Source organism: Ochotona princeps, chromosome 27 (genome assembly GCF_030435755.1).
Source record: "Ochotona princeps isolate mOchPri1 chromosome 27, mOchPri1.hap1, whole genome shotgun sequence".
Taxonomy (NCBI): Eukaryota; Metazoa; Chordata; class Mammalia; order Lagomorpha; family Ochotonidae; genus Ochotona; species Ochotona princeps.
Window position 1 is genome coordinate 24645122 of NC_080858.1, and position 25706 is coordinate 24670827.

At 57.2% G+C, this 25706-nt stretch overlaps 1 protein-coding gene across 1 annotated transcript in view; it reads left to right on the forward strand.

Moving 5' to 3' along the window:
* LOC131478104 (mucin-19-like) overlaps nucleotides 1-25706 on the forward strand; it is a 112725-nt gene that overhangs the window by 62996 nt on the left and 24023 nt on the right. Inside the window, exon 35 of the mRNA XM_058655702.1 lies at nucleotides 5744-5896. Within this exon, the coding sequence (XP_058511685.1) occupies nucleotides 5744-5896 (153 nt within the window). The remainder of the gene's footprint in view (nucleotides 1-5743; nucleotides 5897-25706) is intronic.

A 25706-nucleotide genomic window follows, 5' to 3' on the forward strand; every position in this document is an offset into this window, starting at 1 on the left:
AAGCTCTTCATCCTCGAGCCCAGCCCCAGTTGCGTCAACATCTGTGGTGCGTAGCTCCACAGAAGGCTCCACTGTCCAGACTGGGTCCAGTGCACAAACCAGTAGCGTGACAAGCACGCCTAGGGTAGCATCTGAGGTAGCCTCAACCACCGCAGCATCATCTGCAGGGACAGAAACAACTGCACCACTCTCTGCAAGCTCAGCAACCACGGCCACATCTCCTCCAGTGACATCAGGCCCTCCAGAGGGGTCAACTCTTGCAACAGCAGGAGCCACGACCACGCAAGCTGACACAGTAGCCTCCACAACCAGTGTGGTCACAACTGCAGTGAAGCCATCCTCCTCCACCTCGTCCTCCACCTCAAGCTCTTCGTCCTCCACCCCAGCCCCAGTTGCATCAACATCTGTGGTGCGTAGCTCCACAGAAGGCTCCACTGTCCAGACTGGGTCCAGTGCACAAACCAGTAGCGTGACAAGCACGCCTAGGGTAGCATCTGAGGTAGCCTCAACCACCGCAGCATCATCTGCAGGGACAGAAACAACTGCACCACTCTCTGCAAGCTCAGCCACCACAGCCACATCTCCTCCAGTGACATCAGGCCCTCCAGAGGGGTCAACTCTTGCAACAGCAGGAGCCACGACCACGCAAGCTGACACAGTAGCCTCCACCACCAGTGTGGTCACAACTGCAGTGAAGCCATCCTCCTCCACCTCAAGCTCTTCATCCTCGAGCCCAGCCCCAGTTGCGTCAACATCTGTGGTGCGTAGCTCCACAGAAGGCTCCACTGTCCAGACTGGGTCCAGTGCACAAACCAGTAGCGTGACAAGCACGCCTAGGGTAGCATCTGAGGTAGCCTCAACCACCGCAGCATCATCTGCAGGGACAGAAACAACTGCACCACTCTCTGCAAGCTCAGCCACCATGGCCACATCTCCTCCAGTGACATCAGGCCCTCCAGAGGGGTCAACTCTTGCAACAGCAGGAGCCACGACCACGCAAGCTGACACAGTAGCCTCCACAACCAGTGTGGTCACAACTGCAGTGAAGCCATCCTCCTCCACCTCGTCCTCCACCTCAAGCTCTTCGTCCTCGAGCCCAGCCCCAGTTTCGTCAACATCTGTGGTGCGTAGCTCCACAGAAGACTCCACTGTCGAATCTGGGTCCAGTGCACAAACCAGTAGCGTGACAAGCACGCCTAGGGTAGCATCTGAGGTAGCCTCAACCACCGCAGCATCATCTGCAGGGACAGAAACAACTGCACCACTCTCTGCAAGCTCAGCCACCACGGCCACATCTCCTCCAGTGACATCAGGCCCTCCAGAGGGGTCAACTCTTGCAACAGCAGGAGCCACGACCACGCAAGCTGACACAGTAGCCTCCACAACCAGTGTGGTCACAACTGCAGTGAAGCCATCCTCCTCCACCTCAAGCTCTTCATCCTCGAGCCCAGCCCCAGTTGCGTCAACATCTGTGGTGCGTAGCTCCACAGAAGGCTCCACTGTCCAGACTGGGTCCAGTGCACAAACCAGTAGCGTGACAAGCACGCCTAGGGTAGCATCTGAGGTAGCCTCAACCACCGCAGCATCATCTGCAGGGACAGAAACAACTGCACCACTCTCTGCAAGCTCAGCCACCACGGCCACATCTCCTCCAGTGACATCAGGCCCTCCAGAGGGGTCAACTCTTGCAACAGCAGGAGCCACGACCACGCAAGCTGACACAGTAGCCTCCACAACCAGTGTGGTCACAACTGCAGTGAAGCCATCCTCCTCCACCTCGTCCTCCACCTCAAGCTCTTCGTCCTCCACCCCAGCCCCAGTTGCATCAACATCTGTGGTGCGTAGCTCCACAGAAGGCTCCACTGTCCAGACTGGGTCCAGTGCACAAAGCAGTAGCATGACAAGCACGCCTAGGGTAGCATCTGAGGTAGCCTCAACCACCGCAGCATCATCTGCAGGGACAGAAACAACTGCACCACTCTCTGCAAGCTCAGCCACCACGGCCACATCTCCTCCAGTGACATCAGGCCCTCCAGAGGGGTCAACTCTTGCAACAGCAGGAACCACGACCACGCAAGCTGACACAGTAGCCTCCACAACCAGTGTGGTCACAACTGCAGTGAAGCCATCCTCCTCCACCTCAAGCTCTTCATCCTCGACCCCAGCCCCAGTTGCGTCAACATCTGTGGTGCGTAGCTCCACAGAAGGCTCCACTGTCCAGACTGGGTCCAGTGCACAAACCAGTAGCGTGACAAGCACGCCTAGGGTAGCATCTGAGGTAGCCTCAACCACCGCAGCATCATCTGCAGGGACAGAAACAACTGCACCACTCTCTGCAAGCTCAGCCACCACGGCCACATCTCCTCCAGTGACATCAGGCCCTCCAGAGGGGTCAACTCTTGCAACAGCAGGAGCCACGACCACGCAAGCTGACACAGTAGCCTCCACAACCAGTGTGGTCACAACTGCAGTGAAGCCATCCTCCTCCACCTCGTCCTCCACCTCAAGCTCTTCGTCCTCGAGCCCAGCCCCAGTTGCATCAACATCTGTGGTGCGTAGCTCCACAGAAGGCTCCACTGTCCAGACTGGGTCCAGTGCACAAAGCAGTAGCATGACAAGCACGCCTAGGGTAGCATCTGAGGTAGCCTCAACCACCGCAGCATCATCTGCAGGGACAGAAACAACTGCACCACTCTCTGCAAGCTCAGCCACCACGGCCACATCTCCTCCAGTGACAGAAGGCCCTCCAGAGGGGTCAACTCTTGCAACAGCAGGAGCCACGACCACGCAAGCTGACACAGTAGCCTCCACAACCAGTGTGGTCACAATTGTAGTGAAGCCATCCTCCTCCACCTCGTCCTCCACCTCAAGCTCTTCGTCCTCGAGCCCAGCCCCAGTTGCATCAACATCTGTGGTGCATAGCTCCACAGAAGGCTCCACTGTCCAGACTGGGTCCAGTGCACAAACCAGTAGCGTGACAAGCACGCCTAGGGTAGCATCTGAGGTAGCCTCAACCACCGCAGCATCATCTGCAGGGACAGAAACAACTGCACCACTCTCTGCAAGCTCAGCCACCACGGCCACATCTCCTCCAGTGACATCAGGCCCTCCAGAGGGGTCAACTCTTGCAACAGCAGGAACCACGACCACGCAAGCTGACACAGTAGCCTCCACAACCAGTGTGGTCACAACTGCAGTGAAGCCATCCTCCTCCACCTCAAGCTCTTCATCCTCGAGCCCAGCCCCAGTTGCGTCAACATCTGTGGTGCGTAGCTCCACAGAAGGCTCCACTGTCCAGACTGGGTCCAGTGCACAAACCAGTAGCGTGACAAGCACACCTAGGGTAGCATCTGAGGTAGCCTCAACCACCGCAGCATCATCTGCAGGGACAGAAACAACTGCACCACTCTCTGCAAGCTCAGCAACCACGGCCACATCTCCTCCAGTGACATCAGGCCCTCCAGAGGGGTCAACTCTTGCAACAGCAGGAGCCACGACCACGCAAGCTGACACAGTAGCCTCCACAACCAGTGTGGTCACAACTGCAGTGAAGCCATCCTCCTCCACCTCGTCCTCCACCTCAAGCTCTTCGTCCTCCACCCCAGCCCCAGTTGCATCAACATCTGTGGTGCGTAGCTCCACAGAAGGCTCCACTGTCCAGACTGGGTCCAGTGCACAAACCAGTAGCGTGACAAGCACGCCTAGGGTAGCATCTGAGGTAGCCTCAACCACCGCAGCATCATCTGCAGGGACAGAAACAACTGCACCACTCTCTGCAAGCTCAGCCACCACAGCCACATCTCCTCCAGTGACATCAGGCCCTCCAGAGGGGTCAACTCTTGCAACAGCAGGAGCCACGACCACGCAAGCTGACACAGTAGCCTCCACAACCAGTGTGGTCACAACTGCAGTGAAGCCATCCTCCTCCACCTCAAGCTCTTCATCCTCGAGCCCAGCCCCAGTTGCGTCAACATCTGTGGTGCGTAGCTCCACAGAAGGCTCCACTGTCCAGACTGGGTCCAGTGCACAAACCAGTAGCGTGACAAGCACGCCTAGGGTAGCATCTGAGGTAGCCTCAACCACCGCAGCATCATCTGCAGGGACAGAAACAACTGCACCACTCTCTGCAAGCTCAGCCACCACGGCCACATCTCCTCCAGTGACATCAGGCCCTCCAGAGGGGTCAACTCTTGCAACAGCAGGAGCCACGACCACGCAAGCTGACACAGTAGCCTCCACAACCAGTGTGGTCACAACTGCAGTGAAGCCATCCTCCTCCACCTCGTCCTCCACCTCAAGCTCTTCGTCCTCGAGCCCAGCCCCAGTTTCGTCAACATCTGTGGTGCGTAGCTCCACAGAAGACTCCACTGTCGAATCTGGGTCCAGTGCACAAACCAGTAGCGTGACAAGCACGCCTAGGGTAGCATCTGAGGTAGCCTCAACCACCGCAGCATCATCTGCAGGGACAGAAACAACTGCACCACTCTCTGCAAGCTCAGCCACCACGGCCACATCTCCTCCAGTGACATCAGGCCCTCCAGAGGGGTCAACTCTTGCAACAGCAGGAGCCACGACCACGCAAGCTGACACAGTAGCCTCCACAACCAGTGTGGTCACAACTGCAGTGAAGCCATCCTCCTCCACCTCAACCTCTTCATCCTCGACCCCAGCCCCAGTTGCGTCAACATCTGTGGTGCGTAGCTCCACAGAAGGCTCCACTGTCCAGACTGGGTCCAGTGCACAAACCAGTAGCGTGACAAGCACGCCTAGGGTAGCATCTGAGGTAGCCTCAACCACCGCAGCATCATCTGCAGGGACAGAAACAACTGCACCACTCTCTGCAAGCTCAGCCACCACTGCCACATCTCCTCCAGTGACATCAGGCCCTCCAGAGGGGTCAACTCTTGCAACAGCAGGAGCCACGACCACGCAAGCTGACACAGTAGCCTCCACAACCAGTGTGGTCACAACTGCAGTGAAGCCATCCTCCTCCACCTCGTCCTCCACCTCAAGCTCTTCATCCTCGAGCCCAGCCCCAGTTGTGTCAACATCTGTGGTGCGTAGCTCCACAGAAGGCTCCACTGTCCAGACTGGGTCCAGTGCACAAACCAGTAGCGTGACAAGCACGCCTAGGGTAGCATCTGAGGTAGCCTCAACCACCGCAGCATCATCTGCAGGGACAGAAACAACTGCACCACTCTCTGCAAGCTCAGCCACCACGGCCACATCTCCTCCAGTGACATCAGGCCCACCAGAGGGGTCAACTCTTGCAACAGCAGGAGCCACGACCACGCAAGCTGACACAGTAGCCTCCACAACCAGTGTGGTCACAACTGCAGTGAAGCCATCCTCCTCCACCTCGTCCTCCACCTCAAGCTCTTCATCCTCGACCCCAGCCCCAGTTGCGTCAACATCTGTGGTGCGTAGCTCCACAGAAGGCTCCACTGTCCAGACTGGGTCCAGTGCACAAACCAGTAGCATGACAAGCACGCCTAGGGTAGCATCTGAGATAGCCTCAACCACCGCAGCATCATCTGCAGGGACAGAAACAACTGCACCACTCTCTGCAAGCTCAGCCACCACGGCCACATCTCCTCCAGTGACATCAGGCCCTCCAGAGGGGTCAACTCTTGCAACAGCAGGAGCCACGACCACGCAAGCTGACACAGTAGCCTCCACAACCAGTGTGGTCACAACTGCAGTGAAGCCATCCTCCTCCACCTCAAGCTCTTCATCCTCGACCCCAGCCCCAGTTGCATCAACATCTGTGGTGCGTAGCTCCACAGAAGGCTCCACTGTCCAGACTGGGTCCAGTGCACAAACCAGTAGCGTGACAAGCACGCCTAGGGTAGCATCTGAGGTAGCCTCAACCACCGCAGCATCATCTGCAGGGACAGAAACAACTGCACCACTCTCTGCAAGCTCAGCCACCACGGCCACATCTCCTCCAGTGACATCAGGCCCTCCAGAGGGGTCAACTCTTGCAACAGCAGGAGCCACGACCACGCAAGCTGACACAGTAGCCTCCACAACCAGTGTGGTCACAACTGCAGTGAAGCCATCCTCCTCCACCTCGTCCTCCACCTCAAGCTCTTCGTCCTTGAGCCCAGCCCCAGTTTCGTCAACATCTGTGATGCGTAGCTCCACAGAAGACTCCACTGTCGAGTCTGGGTCCAGTGCACAAACCAGTAGCGTGACAAGCACGCCTAGGGTAGCATCTGAGGTAGCCTCAACCACCGCAGCATCATCTGCAGGGACAGAAACAACTGCACCACTCTCTGCAAGCTCAGCCACCACGGCCACATCTCCTCCAGTGACATCAGGCCCTCCAGAGGGGTCAACTCTTGCAACAGCAGGAGCCACGACCACGCAAGTTGACACAGTAGCCTCCACAACCAGTGTGTTCACAACTGCAGTGAAGCCATCCTCCTCCACCTCAACCTCTTCATCCTCGACCCCAGCCCCAGTTGCGTCAACATCTGTGGTGCGTAGCTCCACAGAAGGCTCCACTGTCCAGACTGGGTCCAGTGCACAAAGCAGTAGCGTGACAAGCACGCCTAGGGTAGCATCTGAGGTAGCCTCAACCACCGCAGCATCATCTGCAGGGACAGAAACAACTGCACCACTCTCTGCAAGCTCAGCAACCACGGCCACATCTCCTCCAGTGACATCAGGCCCTCCAGAGGGGTCAACTCTTGCAACAGCAGGAGCCACGACCACGCAAGCTGACACAGTAGCCTCCACAACCAGTGTGGTCACAACTGCAGTGAAGCCATCCTCCTCCACCTCGTCCTCCACCTCAAGCTCTTCATCCTCGACCCCAGCCCCAGTTGTGTCAACATCTGTGGTGCGTAGCTCCACAGAAGGCTCCACTGTCCAGACTGGGTCCAGTGCACAAACCAGTAGCTTGACAAGCACGCCTAGGGTAGCATCTGAGGTAGCCTCAACCACCGCAGCATCATCTGCAGGGACAGAAACAACTGCACCACTCTCTGCAAGCTCAGCCACCACGGCCACATCTCCTCCAGTGACATCAGGCCCTCCAGAGGGGTCAACTCTTGCAACAGCAGGAACCATGACCACGCAAGCTGACACAGTAGCCTCCACAACCAGTGTGGTCACAACTGCAGTGAAGCCATCCTCCTCCACCTCAAGCTGTTTGACCTCTACCCCAGCCCCAGTTGCGTCAACATCTGTGGTGCGTAGCTCCACAGAAGGCTCCACTGTCCAGACTGGGTCCAGTGCACAAACCAGTAGCGTGACAAGCATGCCTAGGGTAGCATCTGAGGTAGCCTCAACCACCGCAGCATCATCTGCAGGGACAGAAACAACTGCACCACTCTCTGCAAGCTCAGCCACCACGGCCACATCTCCTCCAGTGACATCAGGCCCTCCAGAGGGGTCAACTCTTGCAACAGCAGGAGCCACGACCACGCAAGCTGACACAGTAGCCTCCACAACCAGTGTGGTCACAACTGCAGTGAAGCCATCCTCCTCCACCTCAAGCTCTTTGACCTCGACCCCAGCCCCAGTTGCATCAACATCTGTGGTGCGTAGCTCCACAGAAGGCTCCACTGTCCAGACTGGGTCCAGTGCACAAAGCAGTAGCGTGACAAGCACGCCTAGGGTAGCATCTGAGGTAGCCTCAACCACCGCAGCATCATCTGCAGGGACAGAAACAACTGCACCACTCTCTGCAAGCTCAGCAACCACGGCCACATCTCCTCCAGTGACATCAGGCCCTCCAGAGGGGTCAACTCTTGCAACAGCAGGAGCCACGACCACGCAAGCTGACACAGTAGCCTCCACAACCAGTGTGGTCACAACTGCAGTGAAGCCATCCTCCTCCACCTCAAGCTCTTCGTCCTGGACCCCAGCCCCAGTTGTGTCAACATCTGTGGTGCGTAGCTCCACAGAAGGCTCCACTGTCCAGACTGGGTCCAGTGCACAAAGCAGTAGCGTGACAAGCACGCCTAGGGTAGCATCTGAGGTAGCCTCAACCACCGCAGCATCATCTGCAGGGACAGAAACAACTGCACCACTCTCTGCAAGCTCAGCAACCACGGCCACATCTCCTCCAGTGACATCAGGCCCTCCAGAGGGGTCAACTCTTGCAACAGCAGGAGCCACAACCACGCAAGCTGACACAGTAGCCTCCACAACCAGTGTGGTCACAACTGCAGTGAAGCCATCCTCCTCCACCTCGTCCTCCACCTCAAGCTCTTCATCCTCGACCCCAGCCCCAGTTGCATCAACATCTGTGGTGCGTAGCTCCACAGAAGGCTCCACTGTCCAGACTGGGTCCAGTGCACAAACCAGTAGCGTGACAAGCACGCCTAGGGTAGCATCTGAGGTAGCCTCAACCACCGCAGCATCATCTGCAGGGACAGAAACAACTGCACCACTCTCTGCAAGCTCAGCAACCACGGCCACATCTCCTCCAGTGACATCAGGCCCTCCAGAGGGGTCAACTCTTGCAACAGCAGGAGCCACGACCACGCAAGCTGACACAGTAGCCTCCACAACCAGTGTGGTCACAACTGCAGTGAAGCCATCCTCCTCCACCTCAAGCTCTTCATCCTCGAGCCCAGCCCCAGTTGCGTCAACATCTGTGGTGCGTAGCTCCACAGAAGGCTCCACTGTCCAGACTGGGTCCAGTGCACAAACCAGTAGCGTGACAAGCACGCCTAGGGTAGCATCTGAGGTAGCCTCAACCACCGCAGCATCATCTGCAGGGACAGAAACAACTGCACCACTCTCTGCAAGCTCAGCAACCACGGCCACATCTCCTCCAGTGACATCAGGCCCACCAGAGGGGTCAACTCTTGCAACAGCAGGAACCAAGACCACGCAAGCTGACACAGTAGCCTCCACAACCAGTGTGGTCACAACTGCAGTGAAGCCATCCTCCTCCACCTCGTCCTCCACCTCAAGCTCTTCATCCTCGACCCCAGCCCCAGTTGCATCAACATCTGTGGTGCGTAGCTCCACAGAAGGCTCCACTGTCCAGACTGGGTCCAGTGCACAAACCAGTAGCGTGACAAGCACGCCTAGGGTAGCATCTGAGGTAGCCTCAACCACCGCAGCATCATCTGCAGGGACAGAAACAACTGCACCACTCTCTGCAAGCTCAGCCACCACGGCCACATCTCCTCCAGTGACATCAGGCCCTCCAGAGGGGTCAACACTTGCAACAGCAGGAGCCACGACCACGCAAGCTGACACAGTAGCCTCCACAACCAGTGTGGTCACAACTGCAGTGAAGCCATCCTCCTCCACCTCAAGCTCTTCATCCTCGAGCCCAGCCCCAGTTGCGTCAACATCTGTGGTGCGTAGCTCCACAGAAGGCTCCACTGTCCAGACTGGGTCCAGTGCACAAACCAGTAGCGTGACAAGCACGCCTAGGGTAGCATCTGAGGTAGCCTCAACCACCGCAGCATCATCTGCAGGGACAGAAACAACTGCACCACTCTCTGCAAGCTCAGCCACCACGGCCACATCTCCTCCAGTGACATCAGGCCCACCAGAGGGGTCAACTCTTGCAACAGCAGGAACCAAGACCACGCAAGCTGACACAGTAGCCTCCACAACCAGTGTGGTCACAACTGCAGTGAAGCCATCCTCCTCCACCTCGTCCTCCACCTCAAGCTCTTCATCCTCGACCCCAGCCCCAGTTGTGTCAACATCTGTGGTGCGTAGCTCCACAGAAGGCTCCACTGTCCAGACTGGGTCCAGTGCACAAACCAGTAGCATGACAAGCACGCCTAGGGTAGCATCTGAGATAGCCTCAACCACCGCAGCATCATCTGCAGGGACAGAAACAACTGCACCACTCTCTGCAAGCTCAGCCACCACGGCCACATCTCCTCCAGTGACATCAGGCCCTCCAGAGGGGTCAACTCTTGCAACAGCAGGAGCCACGACCACGCAAGCTGACACAGTAGCCTCCACCACCAGTGTGGTCACAACTGCAGTGAAGCCATCCTCCTCCACCTCAAGCTCTTCATCCTCGACCCCAGCCCCAGTTGTGTCAACATCTGTGGTGCGTAGCTCCACAGAAGGCTCCACTGTCCAGACTGGGTCCAGTGCACAAACCAGTAGCGTGACAAGCACGCCTAGGGTAGCATCTGAGGTAGCCTCAACCACCGCAGCATCATCTGCAGGGACAGAAACAACTGCACCACTCTCTGCAAGCTCAGCCACCACGGCCACATCTCCTCCAGTGACATCAGGCCCTCCAGAGGGGTCAACTCTTGCAACAGCAGGAGCCACGACCACGCAAGCTGACACAGTAGCCTCCACAACCAGTGTGGTCACAACTGCAGTGAAGCCATCCTCCTCCACCTCGTCCTCCACCTCGTCCTCCACCTCAAGCTCTTCATCCTCGACCCCAGCCCCAGTTGTGTCAACATCTGTGGTGCGTAGCTCCACAGAAGGCTCCACTGTCCAGACTGGGTCCAGTGCACAAAGCAGTAGCGTGACAAGCACGCCTAGGGTAGCATCTGAGGTAGCCTCAACCACCGCAGCATCATCTGCAGGGACAGAAACAACTGCACCACTCTCTGCAAGCTCAGCCACCACGGCCACATCTCCTCCAGTGACATCAGGCCCTCCAGAGGGGTCAACTCTTGCAACAGCAGGAGCCACGACCACGCAAGCTGACACAGTAGCCTCCACAACCAGTGTGGTCACAACTGCAGTGAAGCCATCCTCCTCCACCTCAACCTCTTCATCCTCGAGCCCAGCCCCAGTTGCGTCAACATCTGTGGTGCGTAGCTCCACAGAAGTCTCCACTGTCCAGACTGGGTCCAGTGCACAAACCAGTAGCGTGACAAGCACGCCTAGGGTAGCATCTGAGGTAGCCTCAACCACCGCAGCATCATCTGCAGGGACAGAAACAACTGCACCACTCTCTGCAAGCTCAGCCACCACGGCCACATCTCCTCCAGTGACATCAGGCCCACCAGAGGGGTCAACTCTTGCAACAGCAGGAACCAAGACCACGCAAGCTGACACAGTAGCCTCCACAACCAGTGTGGTCACAACTGCAGTGAAGCCATCCTCCTCCACCTCGTCCTCCACCTCAAGCTCTTCATCCTCGACCCCAGCCCCAGTTGTGTCAACATCTGTGGTGCGTAGCTCCACAGAAGGCTCCACTGTCCAGACTGGGTCCAGTGCACAAACCAGTAGCATGACAAGCACGCCTAGGGTAGCATCTGAGATAGCCTCAACCACCGCAGCATCATCTGCAGGGACAGAAACAACTGCACCACTCTCTGCAAGCTCAGCCACCACGGCCAGATCTCCTCCAGTGACATCAGGCCCTCCAGAGGGGTCAAAACTTGCAACAGCAGGAGCCACGACCACGCAAGCTGACACAGTAGCCTCCACAACCAGTGTGGTCACAACTGCAGTGAAGCCATCCTCCTCCACCTCAAGCTCTTCATCCTCGAGCCCAGCCCCAGTTGCGTCAACATCTGTGGTGCGTAGCTCCACAGAAGGCTCCACTGTCCAGACTGGGTCCAGTGCACAAACCAGTAGCGTGACAAGCACGCCTAGGGTAGCATCTGAGGTAGCCTCAACCACCGCAGCATCATCTGCAGGGACAGAAACAACTGCACCACTCTCTGCAAGCTCAGCCACCACGGCCACATCTCCTCCAGTGACATCAGGCCCACCAGAGGGGTCAACTCTTGCAACAGCAGGAACCAAGACCACGCAAGCTGACACAGTAGCCTCCACAACCAGTGTGGTCACAACTGCAGTGAAGCCATCCTCCTCCACCTCGTCCTCCACCTCAAGCTCTTCATCCTCGACCCCAGCCCCAGTTGTGTCAACATCTGTGGTGCGTAGCTCCACAGAAGGCTCCACTGTCCAGACTGGGTCCAGTGCACAAACCAGTAGCATGACAAGCACGCCTAGGGTAGCATCTGAGATAGCCTCAACCACCGCAGCATCATCTGCAGGGACAGAAACAACTGCACCACTCTCTGCAAGCTCAGCCACCACGGCCACATCTCCTCCAGTGACATCAGGCCCTCCAGAGGGGTCAACTCTTGCAACAGCAGGAGCCACGACCACGCAAGCTGACACAGTAGCCTCCAACACCAGTGTGGTCACAACTGCAGTGAAGCCATCCTCCTCCACCTCAAGCTCTTCATCCTCGAGCCCAGCCCCAGTTGCGTCAACATCTGTGGTGCGTAGCTCCACAGAAGGCTCCACTGTCCAGACTGGGTCCAGTGCACAAACCAGTAGCGTGACAAGCACGCCTAGGGTAGCATCTGAGGTAGCCTCAACCACCGCAGCATCATCTGCAGGGACAGAAACAACTGCACCACTCTCTGCAAGCTCAGCAACCACGGCCACATCTCCTCCAGTGACATCAGGCCCTCCAGAGGGGTCAACTCTTGCAACAGCAGGAGCCACAACCACGCAAGCTGACACAGTAGCCTCCACAACCAGTGTGGTCACAACTGCAGTGAAGCCATCCTCCTCCACCTCAAGCTCTTCATCCTCGACCCCAGCCCCAGTTGTGTCAACATCTGTGGTGCGTAGCTCCACAGAAGGCTCCACTGTCCAGACTGGGTCCAGTGCACAAACCAGTAGCGTGACAAGCACGCCTAGGGTAGCATCTGAGGTAGCCTCAACCACCGCAGCATCATCTGCAGGGACAGAAACAACTGCACCACTCTCTGCAAGCTCAGCCACCACGGCCACATCTCCTCCAGTGACATCAGGCCCTCCAGAGGGGTCAACTCTTGCAACAGCAGGAGCCACGACCACGCAAGCTGACACAGTAGCCTCCACAACCAGTGTGGTCACAACTGCAGTGAAGCCATCCTCCTCCACCTCGTCCTCCACCTCGTCCTCCACCTCAAGCTCTTCATCCTCGACCCCAGCCCCAGTTGTGTCAACATCTGTGGTGCGTAGCTCCACAGAAGGCTCCACTGTCCAGACTGGGTCCAGTGCACAAAGCAGTAGCGTGACAAGCACGCCTAGGGTAGCATCTGAGGTAGCCTCAACCACCGCAGCATCATCTGCAGGGACAGAAACAACTGCACCACTCTCTGCAAGCTCAGCCACCACGGCCACATCTCCTCCAGTGACATCAGGCCCTCCAGAGGGGTCAACTCTTGCAACAGCAGGAGCCACGACCACGCAAGCTGACACAGTAGCCTCCACAACCAGTGTGGTCACAACTGCAGTGAAGCCATCCTCCTCTACCTCAAGCTCTTCATCCTCGAGCCCAGCCCCAGTTGCGTCAACATCTGTGGTGCGTAGCTCCACAGAAGTCTCCACTGTCCAGACTGGGTCCAGTGCACAAACCAGTAGCGTGACAAGCACGCCTAGGGTAGCATCTGAGGTAGCCTCAACCACCGCAGCATCATCTGCAGGGACAGAAACAACTGCACCACTCTCTGCAAGCTCAGCCACCACGGCCACATCTCCTCCAGTGACATCAGGCCCACCAGAGGGGTCAACTCTTGCAACAGCAGGAACCAAGACCACGCAAGCTGACACAGTAGCCTCCACAACCAGTGTGGTCACAACTGCAGTGAAGCCATCCTCCTCCACCTCGTCCTCCACCTCAAGCTCTTCATCCTCGACCCCAGCCCCAGTTGTGTCAACATCTGTGGTGCGTAGCTCCACAGAAGGCTCCACTGTCCAGCCTGGGTCCAGTGCACAAACCAGTAGCATGACAAGCACGCCTAGGGTAGCATCTGAGATAGCCTCAACCACCGCAGCATCATCTGCAGGGACAGAAACAACTGCACCACTCTCTGCAAGCTCAGCCACCACGGCCACATCTCCTCCAGTGACATCAGGCCCTCCAGAGGGGTCAACTCTTGCAACAGCAGGAGCCACGACCACGCAAGCTGACACAGTAGCCTCCACAACCAGTGTGGTCACAACTGCAGTGAAGCCATCCTCCTCCACCTCAAGCTCTTCATCCTCGAGCCCAGCCCCAGTTGCGTCAACATCTGTGGTGCGTAGCTCCACAGAAGGCTCCACTGTCCAGACTGGGTCCAGTGCACAAACCAGTAGCGTGACAAGCACGCCTAGGGTAGCATCTGAGGTAGCCTCAACCACCGCAGCATCATCTGCAGGGACAGAAACAACTGCACCACTCTCTGCAAGCTCAGCAACCACGGCCACATCTCCTCCAGTGACATCAGGCCCTCCAGAGGGGTCAACTCTTGCAACAGCAGGAGCCACAACCACGCAAGCTGACACAGTAGCCTCCACAACCAGTGTGGTCACAACTGCAGTGAAGCCATCCTCCTCCACCTCGTCCTCCACCTCAAGCTCTTCGTCCTCCACCCCAGCCCCAGTTGCATCAACATCTGTGGTGCGTAGCTCCACAGAAGGCTCCACTGTCCAGACTGGGTCCAGTGCACAAACCAGTAGCGTGACAAGCACGCCTAGGGTAGCATCTGAGGTAGCCTCAACCACCGCAGCATCATCTGCAGGGACAGAAACAACTGCACCACTCTCTGCAAGCTCAGCCACCACGGCCACATCTCCTCCAGTGACATCAGGCCCTCCAGAGGGGTCAACTCTTGCAACAACAGGAGCCACGACCACGCAAGCTGACACAGTAGCCTCCACAACCAGTGTGGTCACAACTGCAGTGAAGCCATCCTCCTCCACCTCAAGCTCTTCATCCTCGACCCCAGCCCCAGTTGTGTCAACATCTGTGGTGCGTAGCTCCACAGAAGGCTCCACTCTCCAGACTGGGTCCAGTGCACAAACCAGTAGCGTGACAAGCACGCCTAGGGTAGCATCTGAGGTAGCCTCAACCACCGCAGCATCATCTGCAGGGACAGAAACAACTGCACCACTCTCTGCAAGCTCAGCCACCACGGCCACATCTCCTCCAGTGACATCAGGCCCTCCAGAGGGGTCAACTCTTGCAACAGCAGGAGCCACGACCACGCAAGCTGACACAGTAGCCTCCACAACCAGTGTGGTCACAACTGCAGTGAAGCCATCCTCCTCCACCTCAAGCTCTTCATCCTCGACCCCAGCCCCAGTTGCGTCAACATCTGTGGTGCGTAGCTCCACAGAAGGCTCCACTGTCCAGACTGGGTCCAGTGCACAAACCAGTAGCGTGACAAGCACGCCTAGGGTAGCATCTGAGGTAGCCTCAACCACCGCAGCATCATCTGCAGGGACAGAAACAACTGCACCACTCTCTGCAAGCTCAGCAACCACGGCCACATCTCCTCCAGTGACATCAGGCCCTCCAGAGGGGTCAACTCTTGCAACAGCAGGAGCCACAACCACGCAAGCTGACACAGTAGCCTCCACGACCAGTGTGGTCACAACTGCAGTGAAGCCATCCTCCTCCACCTCGTCCTCCACCTCAAGCTCTTCGTCCTCGAGCCCAGCCCCAGTTGCATCAACATCTGTGGTGCGTAGCTCCACAGAAGGCTCCACTGTCCAGACTGGGTCCAGTGCACAAACCAGTAGCGTGACAAGCACGCCTAGGGTAGCATCTGAGGTAGCCTCAACCACCGCAGCATCATCTGCAGGGACAGAAACAACTGCACCACTCTCTGCAAGCTCAGCCACCACGGCCACATCTCCTCCAGTGACATCAGGCCCTCCAGAGGGGTCAACTCTTGCAACAGCAGGAGCCACGACCACGCAAGCTGACACAGTAGCCTCCACAACCAGTGTGGTCACAACTGCAGTGAAGCCATCCTCCTCCACCTCGTCCTCCACCTCAAGCTCTTCATCCTCGAGCCCAGCCCCAGTTGTGTCAACATCTGTGGTGCGTAGCTCCACAGAAGGCTCCACTGTCCAGACTGGGTCCAGTGCACAAACCAGTAGCGTGACAAGCACGCCTAGGGTAGCATCTGAGGTAGCCTCAACCACCGCAGCATCATCTGCAGGGACAGAAACAACTGCACCACTCTCTGCAAGCTCAGCAACCACGGCCACATCTCCTCCAGTGACATCAGGCCCTCCAGAGGGGTCAACTCTTGCAACAGCAGGAGCCACGACCACGCAAGCTGACACAGTAGCCTCCACAACCAGTGTGGTCACAACTGCAGTGAAGCCATCCTCCTCCACCTCGTCCTCCACCTCGTCCTCCACCTCAAGCTCTTCATCCTCGACCCCAGCCCCAGTTGTGTCAACATCTGTGGTGCGTAGCTCCACAGAAGGCTCCACTGTCCAGACTGGGTCCAGTGCACAAACCAGTAGCGTGACAAGCACGCCTAGGGTAGCATCTGAGGTAGCCTCAACCACCGCAGCATCATCTGCAGGGACAGAAACAACTGCACCACTCTCTGCAAGCTCAGCCACCACGGCCACATCTCCTCCAGTGACATCAGGCCCTCCAGAGGGGTCAACTCTTGCAACAGCAGGAGCCACGACCACGCAAGCTGACACAGTAGCCTCCACAACCAGTGTGGTCACAACTGCAGTGAAGCCATCCTCCTCCACCTCGTCCTCCACCTCAAGCTCTTCATCCTCGACCCCAGCCCCAGTTGCATCAACATCTGTGGTGCGTAGCTCCACAGAAGGCTCCACTGTCCAGACTGGGTCCAGTGCACAAACCAGTAGCGTGACAAGCACGCCTAGGGTAGCATCTGAGGTAGCCTCAACCACCGCAGCATCATCTGCAGGGACAGAAACAACTGCACCACTCTCTGCAAGCTCAGCCACCACGGCCACATCTCCTCCAGTGACATCAGGCCCTCCAGAGGGGTCAACTCTTGCAACAGCAGGAGCCACGACCACGCAAGCTGACACAGTAGCCTCCACAACCAGTGTGGTCACAACTGCAGTGAAGCCGTCCTCCTCCACCTCAAGCTCTTCATCCTCGAGCCCAGCCCCAGTTGCATCAACATCTGTGGTGCGTAGCTCCACAGAAGGCTCCACTGTCCAGACTGGGTCCAGTGCACAAACCAGTAGCGTGATAAGCTCGCCTAGGGTAGCATCTGAGGTAGCCTCAACCACCGCAGCATCATCTGCAGGGACAGAAACAACTGCACCACTCTCTGCAAGCTCAGCCACCACGGCCACATCTCCTCCAGTGACATCAGGCCCTCCAGAGGGGTCAACTCTTGCAACAGCAGGAGCCACGACCACGCAAGCTGACACAGTAGCCTCCACAACCAGTGTGGTCACAACTGCAGTGAAGCCATCCTCCTCCACCTCAAGCTCTTCGTCCTCGAGCCCAGCCCCAGTTGCATCAACATCTGTGGTGCGTAGCTCCACAGAAGGCTCCACTGTCCAGACTGGGTCCAGTGCACAAACCAGTAGCGTGACAAGCACGCCTAGGGTAGCATCTGAGGTAGCCTCAACCACCGCAGCATCATCTGCAGGGACAGAAACAACTTCACCACTCTCTGCAAGCTCAGCCACCACGGCCACATCTCCTCCAGTGACATCAGGCCCTCCAGAGGGGTCAACTCTTGCAACAGCAGGAGCCACGACCACGCAAGCTGACACAGTAGCCTTCACAACCAGTGTGGTCACAACTGCAGTGAAGCCATCCTCCTCCACCTCAAGCTCTTCCTCCTCGACCCCAGCCCCAGTTGTGTCAACATCTGTGGTGCGTAGCTCCACAGAAGGCTCCACTGTCCAGACTGGGTCCAGTGCACAAACCAGTAGCGTGACAAGCACACCTAGGGTAGCATCTGAGGTAGCCTCAACCACCGCAGCATCATCTGCAGGGACAGAAACAACTGCACCACTCTCTGCAAGCTCAGCCACCACGGCCACATCTCCTCCAGTGACATCAGGCCCTCCAGAGGGGTCAACTCCTGCAACAGCAGGAGCCACGACCACGCAAGCTGACACAGTAGCCTCCACAACCAGTGTGGTCACAATTGTAGTGAAGCCATCCTCCTCCACCTCGTCCTCCACCTCAAGCTCTTCGTCCTCCACCCCAGCCCCAGTTGCATCAACATCTGTGGTGCGTAGCTCCACAGAAGGCTCCACTGTCCAGACTGTGTCCAGTGCACAAACCAGTAGCGTGACAAGCACGCCTAGGGTAGCATCTGAGGTAGCCTCAACCACCGCAGCATCATCTGCAGGGACAGAAACAACTGCACCACTCTCTGCAAGCTCAGCCACCACGGCCACATCTCCTCCAGTGACATCAGGCCCTCCAGAGGGGTCAACTCTTGCAACAGCAGGAGCCACGACCACGCAAGCTGACACAGTAGCCTCCACAACCAGTGTGGTCACAACTGCAGTGAAGCCATCCTCCTCCACCTCGTCCTCCACCTCAAGCTCTTCATCCTCGACCCCAGCCCCAGTTGTGTCAACATCTGTGGTGCGTAGCTCCACAGAAGGCTCCACTGTCCAGACTGGGTCCAGTGCACAAAGCAGTAGCGTGACAAGCACACCTAGGGTAGCATCTGAGGTAGCCTCAACCACCGCAGCATCATCTGCAGGGACAGAAACAACTGCACCACTCTCTGCAAGCTCAGCCACCACGGCCACATCTCCTCCAGTGACATCAGGCCCTCCAGAGGGGTCAACTCCTGCAACAGCAGGAGCCACGACCACGCAAGCTGACACAGTAGCCTCGACAACCAGTGTGGTCACAACTGCAGTGAAGCCATCCTCCTCCACCTCAAGCTCTTTGACCTCGACCCCAGCCCCAGTTGCGTCAACATCTGTGGTGCGTAGCTCCACAGAAGGCTCCACTGTCCAGACTGGGTCCAGTGCACAAACCAGTAGCGTGACAAGCACACCTAGGGTAGCATCTGAGGTAGCCTCAACCACCGCAGCATCATCTGCAGGGACAGAAACAACTGCACCACTCTCTGCAAGCTCAGCAACCACGGCCACATCTCCTCCAGTGACATCAGGCCCTCCAGAGGGGTCAACTCTTGCAACAGCAGGAGCCACGACCACGCAAGCTGACACAGTAGCCTCCACAACAAGTGTGGTCACAATTGTAGTGAAGCCATCCTCCTCCACCTCGTCCTCCTCCTCAAGCTCTTCATCCTCCACCTCAGCCCGAGTTGCGTCAACATCTGTGGTGCGTAGCTCCACAGAAGGCTCCACTGTCCAGACTGGGTCCAGTGCACAAACCAGTAGCGTGACAAGCACGCCTAGGGTAGCATCTGAGGTAGCCTCAACCACCGCAGCATCATCTGCAGGGACAGAAACAACTGCACCACTCTCTGCAAGCTCAGCCACCACGGCCACATCTCCTCCAGTGACATCAGGCCCTCCAGAGGGGTCAACTCTTGCAACAGCAGGAGCCACAACCACGCAAGCTGACACAGTAGCCTCCACAACCAGTGTGGTCACAACTGCAGTGAAGCCATCCTCCTCCACCTCGTCCTCCACCTCAAGCTCTTCATCCTCGAGCCCAGCCCCAGTTGCATCAACATCTGTGGTGCATAGCTCCACAGAAGGCTCCACTGTCCAGACTGGGTCCAGTGCACAAAGCAGTAGCGTGACAAGCACGCCTAGGGTAGCATCTGAGGTAGCCTCAACCACCGCAGCATCATCTGCAGGGACAGAAACAACTGCACCACTCTCTGCAAGCTCAGCCACCACGGCCACATCTCCTCCAGTGACATCAGGCCCTCCAGAGGGGTCAACTCTTGCAACAGCAGGAGCCACGACCACGCAAGCTGACACAGTAGCCTCCACAACCAGTGTGGTCACAACTGCAGTGAAGCCATCCTCCTCCACCTCAAGCTCTTCATCCTCGAGCCCAGCCCCAGTTGCGTCAACATCTGTGGTGCGTAGCTCCACAGAAGGCTCCACTGTCCAGACTGGGTCCAGTGCACAAACCAGTAGCGTGACAAGCACGCCTAGGGTAGCATCTGAGGTAGCCTCAACCACCGCAGCATCATCTGCAGGGACAGAAACAACTGCACCACTCTCTGCAAGCTCAGCCACCACGGCCACATCTCCTCCAGTGACAGAAGGCCCTCCAGAGGGGTCAACTCTTGCAACAGCAGGAGCCACGACCACGCAAGCTAACACAGTAGCCTCCACAACCAGTGTGGTCACAACTGCAGTGAAGCCATCCTCCTCCACCTCAAGCTCTTCATCCTCGAGCCCAGCCCCAGTTGCGTCAACATCTGTGGTGCGTAGCTCCACAGAAGGCTCCACTGTCCAGACTGGGTCCAGTGCACAAACCAGTAGCGTGACAAGCACACCTAGGGTAGCATCTGAGGTAGCCTCAACCACCGCAGCATCATCTGCAGGGACAGAAACAACTGCACCACTCTCTGCAAGCTCAGCCACCACGGCCACATCTCCTCCAGTGACATCAGGCCCTCCAGAGGGGTCAACTCTTGCAACAGCAGGAGCCACGACCACGCAAGCTGACACAGTAGCCTCCACAACCAGTGTGGTCACAACTGCAGTGAAGCCATCCTCCTCCACCTCCTCCACCTCAAGCTCTTCATCCTCGACCCCAGCCCCAGTTGTGTCAACATCTGTGGTGCGTAGCTCCACAGAAGGCTCCACTGTCCAGACTGGGTCCAGTGCACAAACCAGTAGCGTGACAAGCACACCTAGGGTAGCATCTGAGGTAGCTTCAACCACCGCAGCATCATCTGCAGGGACAGAAACAACTGCACCACTCTCTGCAAGCTCAGCAACCACGGCCACATCTCCTCCAGTGACATCAGGCCCTCCAGAGGGGTCAACTCTTGCAACAGCAGGAACCATGACCACGCAAGCTGACACAGTAGCCTCCACAACCAGTGTGGTCACAACTGCAGTGAAGCCATCCTCCTCCACCTCGTCCTCTACCTCAAGCTCTTCATCCTCGACCCCAGCCCCAGTTGCATCAACATCTGTGGTGCGTAGCTCCACAGAAGGCTCCACTGTCCAGACTGGGTCCAGTGCACAAACCAGTAGCGTGACAAGCACGCCTAGGGTAGCATCTGAGGTAGCCTCAACCACCGCAGCATCATCTGCAGGGACAGAAACAACTGCACCACTCTCTGCAAGCTCAGCCACCACGGCCACATCTCCTCCAGTGACATCAGGCCCTCCAGAGGGGTCAACTCTTGCAACAGCAGGAGCCACGACCACGCAAGCTGACACAGTAGCCTCCACCACCAGTGTGGTCACAACTGCAGTGAAGCCATCCTCCTCCACCTCAAGCTCTTCATCCTCGAGCCCAGCCCCAGTTGCGTCAACATCTGTGGTGCGTAGCTCCACAGAAGGCTCCACTGTCCAGACTGGGTCCAGTGCACAAACCAGTAGCGTGACAAGCACACCTAGGGTAGCATCTGAGGTAGCCTCAACCACCGCAGCATCATCTGCAGGGACAGAAACAACTGCACCACTCTCTGCAAGCTCAGCCACCACGGCCACATCTCCTCCAGTGACATCAGGCCCTCCAGAGGGGTCAACTCTTGCAACAGCAGGAGCCACGACCACGCAAGCTGACACAGTAGCCTCCACAACCAGTGTGGTCACAACTGCAGTGAAGCCATCCTCCTCCACCTCGTCCTCCACCTCAAGCTCTTCGTCCTCCACCCCAGCCCCAGTTGCATCAACATCTGTGGTGCGTAGCTCCACAGAAGGCTCCACTGTCCAGACTGGGTCCAGTGCACAAACCAGTAGCGTGACAAGCACGCCTAGGGTAGCATCTGAGGTAGCCTCAACCACCGCAGCATCATCTGCAGGGACAGAAACAACTGCACCACTCTCTGCAAGCTCAGCCACCACGGCCACATCTCCTCCAGTGACAGAAGGCCCTCCAGAGGGGTCAACTCTTGCAACAGCAGGAGCCACGACCACGCAAGCTGACACAGTAGCCTCCACAACCAGTGTGGTCACAACTGCAGTGAAGCCATCCTCCTCCACCTCAAGCTCTTCGTCCTCGAGCCCAGCCCCAGTTGCGTCAACATCTGTGGTGCGTAGCTCCACAGAAGGCTCCACTGTCCAGACTGGGTCCAGTGCACAAACCAGTAGCGTGACAAGCACGCCTAGGGTAGCATCTGAGGTAGCCTCAACCACCGCAGCATCATCTGCAGGGACAGAAACAACTGCACCACTCTCTGCAAGCTCAGCAACCACGGCCACATCTCCTCCAGTGGCATCAGGCCCTCCAGAGGGGTCAACTCTTGCAACAGCAGGAGCCACGACCACGCAAGCTGACACAGTAGCCTCCACAACCAGTGTGGTCACAACTGCAGTGAAGCCATCCTCCTCCACCTCAAGCTCTTCATCCTCGAGCCCAGCCCCAGTTGCGTCAACATCTGTGGTGCGTAGCTCCACAGAAGGCTCCACTGTCCAGACTGGGTCCAGTGCACAAACCAGTAGCGTGACAAGCACACCTAGGGTAGCATCTGAGGTAGCCTCAACCACCGCAGCATCATCTGCAGGGACAGAAACAACTGCACCACTCTCTGCAAGCTCAGCAACCATGGCCACATCTCCTCCAGTGACATCAGGCCCTCCAGAGGGGTCAACTCTTGCAACAGCAGGAGCCACGACCACGCAAGCTGACACAGTAGCCTCCACAACCAGTGTGGTCACAACTGCAGTGAAGCCATCCTCCTCCACCTCGTCCTCCACCTCAAGCTCTTCATCCTCGACCCCAGCCCCAGTTGCATCAACATCTGTGGTGCGTAGCTCCACAGAAGGCTCCACTGTCCAGACTGGGTCCAGTGCACAAAGCAGTAGCGTGACAAGCACACCTAGGGTAGCATCTGAGGTAGCCTCAACCACCGCAGCATCATCTGCAGGGACAGAAACAACTGCACCACTCTCTGCAAGCTCAGCCACCACGGCCACATCTCCTCCAGTGACATCAGGCCCTCCAGAGGGGTCAACTCTTGCAACAGCAGGAACCATGACCACGCAAGCTGACACAGTAGCCTCCACAACCAGTGTGGTCACAACTGCAGTGAAGCCATCCTCCTCCACCTCGTCCTCCACCTCAAGCTCTTCATCCTCGACCCCAGCCCCAGTTGCATCAACATCTGTGGTGCGTAGCTCCACAGAAGGCTCCACTGTCCAGACTGGGTCCAGTGCACAAAGCAGTAGCATGACAAGCACGCCTAGGGTAGCATCTGAGGTAGCCTCAACCACCGCAGCATCATCTGCAGGGACAGAAACAACTGCACCACTCTCTGCAAGCTCAGCCACCACGGCCACATCTCCTCCAGTGACATCAGGCCCTCCAGAGGGGTCAACTCTTGCAACAGCAGGAGCCACGACCACGCAAGCTGACACAGTAGCCTCCACAACCAGTGTGGTCACAACTGCAGTGAAGCCATCCTCCTCCACCTCAAGCTCTTCATCCTCGAGCCCAGCCCCAGTTGCATCAACATCTGTGGTGCGTAGCTCCACAGAAGGCTCCACTGTCCAGACTGGGTCCAGTGCACAAACCAGTAGCGTGACAAGCACACCTAGGGTAGCATCTGAGGTAGCCTCAACCACCGCAGCATCATCTGCAGGGACAGAAACAACTGCACCACTCTCTGCAAGCTCAGCAACCATGGCCACATCTCCTCCAGTGACATCAGGCCCTCCAGAGGGGTCAACTCTTGCAACAGCAGGAGCCACGACCACGCAAGCTGACACAGTAGCCTCCACAACCAGTGTGGTCACAACTGCAGTGAAGCCATCCTCCTCCACCTCGTCCTCCACCTCAAGCTCTTCATCCTCGACCCCAGCCCCAGTTGCATCAACATCTGTGGTGCGTAGCTCCACAGAAGGCTCCACTGTCCAGACTGGGTCCAGTGCACAAACCAGTAGCGTGACAAGCACACCTAGGGTAGCATCTGAGGTAGCCTCAACCACCGCAGCATCATCTGCAGGGACAGAAACAACTGCACCACTCTCTGCAAGCTCAGCCACCACGGCCACATCTCCTCCAGTGACATCAGGCCCTCCAGAGGGGTCAACTCTTGCAACAGCAGGAACCATGACCACGCAAGCTGACACAGTAGCCTCCACAACCAGTGTGGTCACAACTGCAGTGAAGCCATCCTCCTCCACCTCGTCCTCCACCTCAAGCTCTTCATCCTCGACCCCAGCCCCAGTTGCATCAACATCTGTGGTGCGTAGCTCCACAGAAGGCTCCACTGTCCAGACTGGGTCCAGTGCACAAACCAGTAGCGTGACAAGCACGCCTAGGGTAGCATCTGAGGTAGCCTCAACCACCGCAGCATCATCTGCAGGGACAGAAACAACTGCACCACTCTCTGCAAGCTCAGCCACCACGGCCACATCTCCTCCAGTGACATCAGGCCCTCCAGAGGGGTCAACTCTTGCAACAGCAGGAGCCACGACCACGCAAGCTGACACAGTAGCCTCCACAACCAGTGTGGTCACAACTGCAGTGAAGCCATCCTCCTCCACCTCAAGCTCTTCATCCTCGAGCCCAGCCCCAGTTGCGTCAACATCTGTGGTGCGTAGCTCCACAGAAGGCTCCACTGTCCAGACTGGGTCCAGTGCACAAACCAGTAGCGTGACAAGCACACCTAGGGTAGCATCTGAGGTAGCCTCAACCACCGCAGCATCATCTGCAGGGACAGAAACAACTGCACCACTCTCTGCAAGCTCAGCAACCATGGCCACATCTCCTCCAGTGACATCAGGCCCTCCAGAGGGGTCAACTCTTGCAACAGCAGGAGCCACGACCACGCAAGCTGACACAGTAGCCTCCACAACCAGTGTGGTCACAACTGCAGTGAAGCCATCCTCCTCCACCTCGTCCTCCACCTCAAGCTCTTCATCCTCGACCCCAGCCCCAGTTGTGTCAACATCTGTGGTGCGTAGCTCCACAGAAGGCTCCACTGTCCAGACTGGGTCCAGTGCGCAAACCAGTAGCGTGACAAGCACACCTAGGGTAGCATCTGAGGTAGCCTCAACCACCGCAGCATCATCTGCAGGGACAGAAACAACTGCACCACTCTCTGCAAGCTCAGCAACCATGGCCACATCTCCTCCAGTGACATCAGGCCCTCCAGAGGGGTCAACTCTTGCAACAGCAGGAGCCACGACCACGCAAGCTGACACAGTAGCCTCCACAACCAGTGTGGTCACAACTGCAGTGAAGCCATCCTCCTCCACCTCAAGCTCTTCATCCTCGAGCCCAGCCCCAGTTGCGTCAACATCTGTGGTGCGTAGCTCCACAGAAGGCTCCACTGTCCAGACTGGGTCCAGTGCACAAACCAGTAGTGTGACAAGCACGCCTAGGGTAGCATCTGAGGTAGCCTCAACCACCGCAGCATCATCTGCAGGGACAGAAACATCTGTAACTCGTGTGGTCTCTGCTGCTGTGAAGCCATCCGCTTCTACCTCGACTTTCACCTCAACCTTTTTTTTCTCGAGCCCAGAGTCAGTTGCGTCATCGTCTTTGACCAATGGCTCCAGAGAATCCTCTACTGTCCAGACCTGGTCCAGTGTACAAACCAGTAGTGTGACAACCACGCCTGTTGTGTTATCTGAAGTAGCCTCAGCCACCGCATCATCACTTACAGGTACTGCCAAGATTGTGACCGTTTCAGGAGAGTTACCTAGCAATGGCTCAACTAATCTTTATTCAAAAGCCCCTGAGCAGTTCTCTTCATCCTTGTTTACCACTCATTCTTCTGCTGATTCTGTGTCTGGCACATCTTCTCCAGGTTCAGTGACTTTTGCAGCGTCAACTCTTGTAACTTCAAGTGGAATATATCACGGTGAGTATAGTCAGTGAATTAGTTCTTCCTTAGATGCAGTTTAGTTCTTTTCAAAAATTGTGTTTT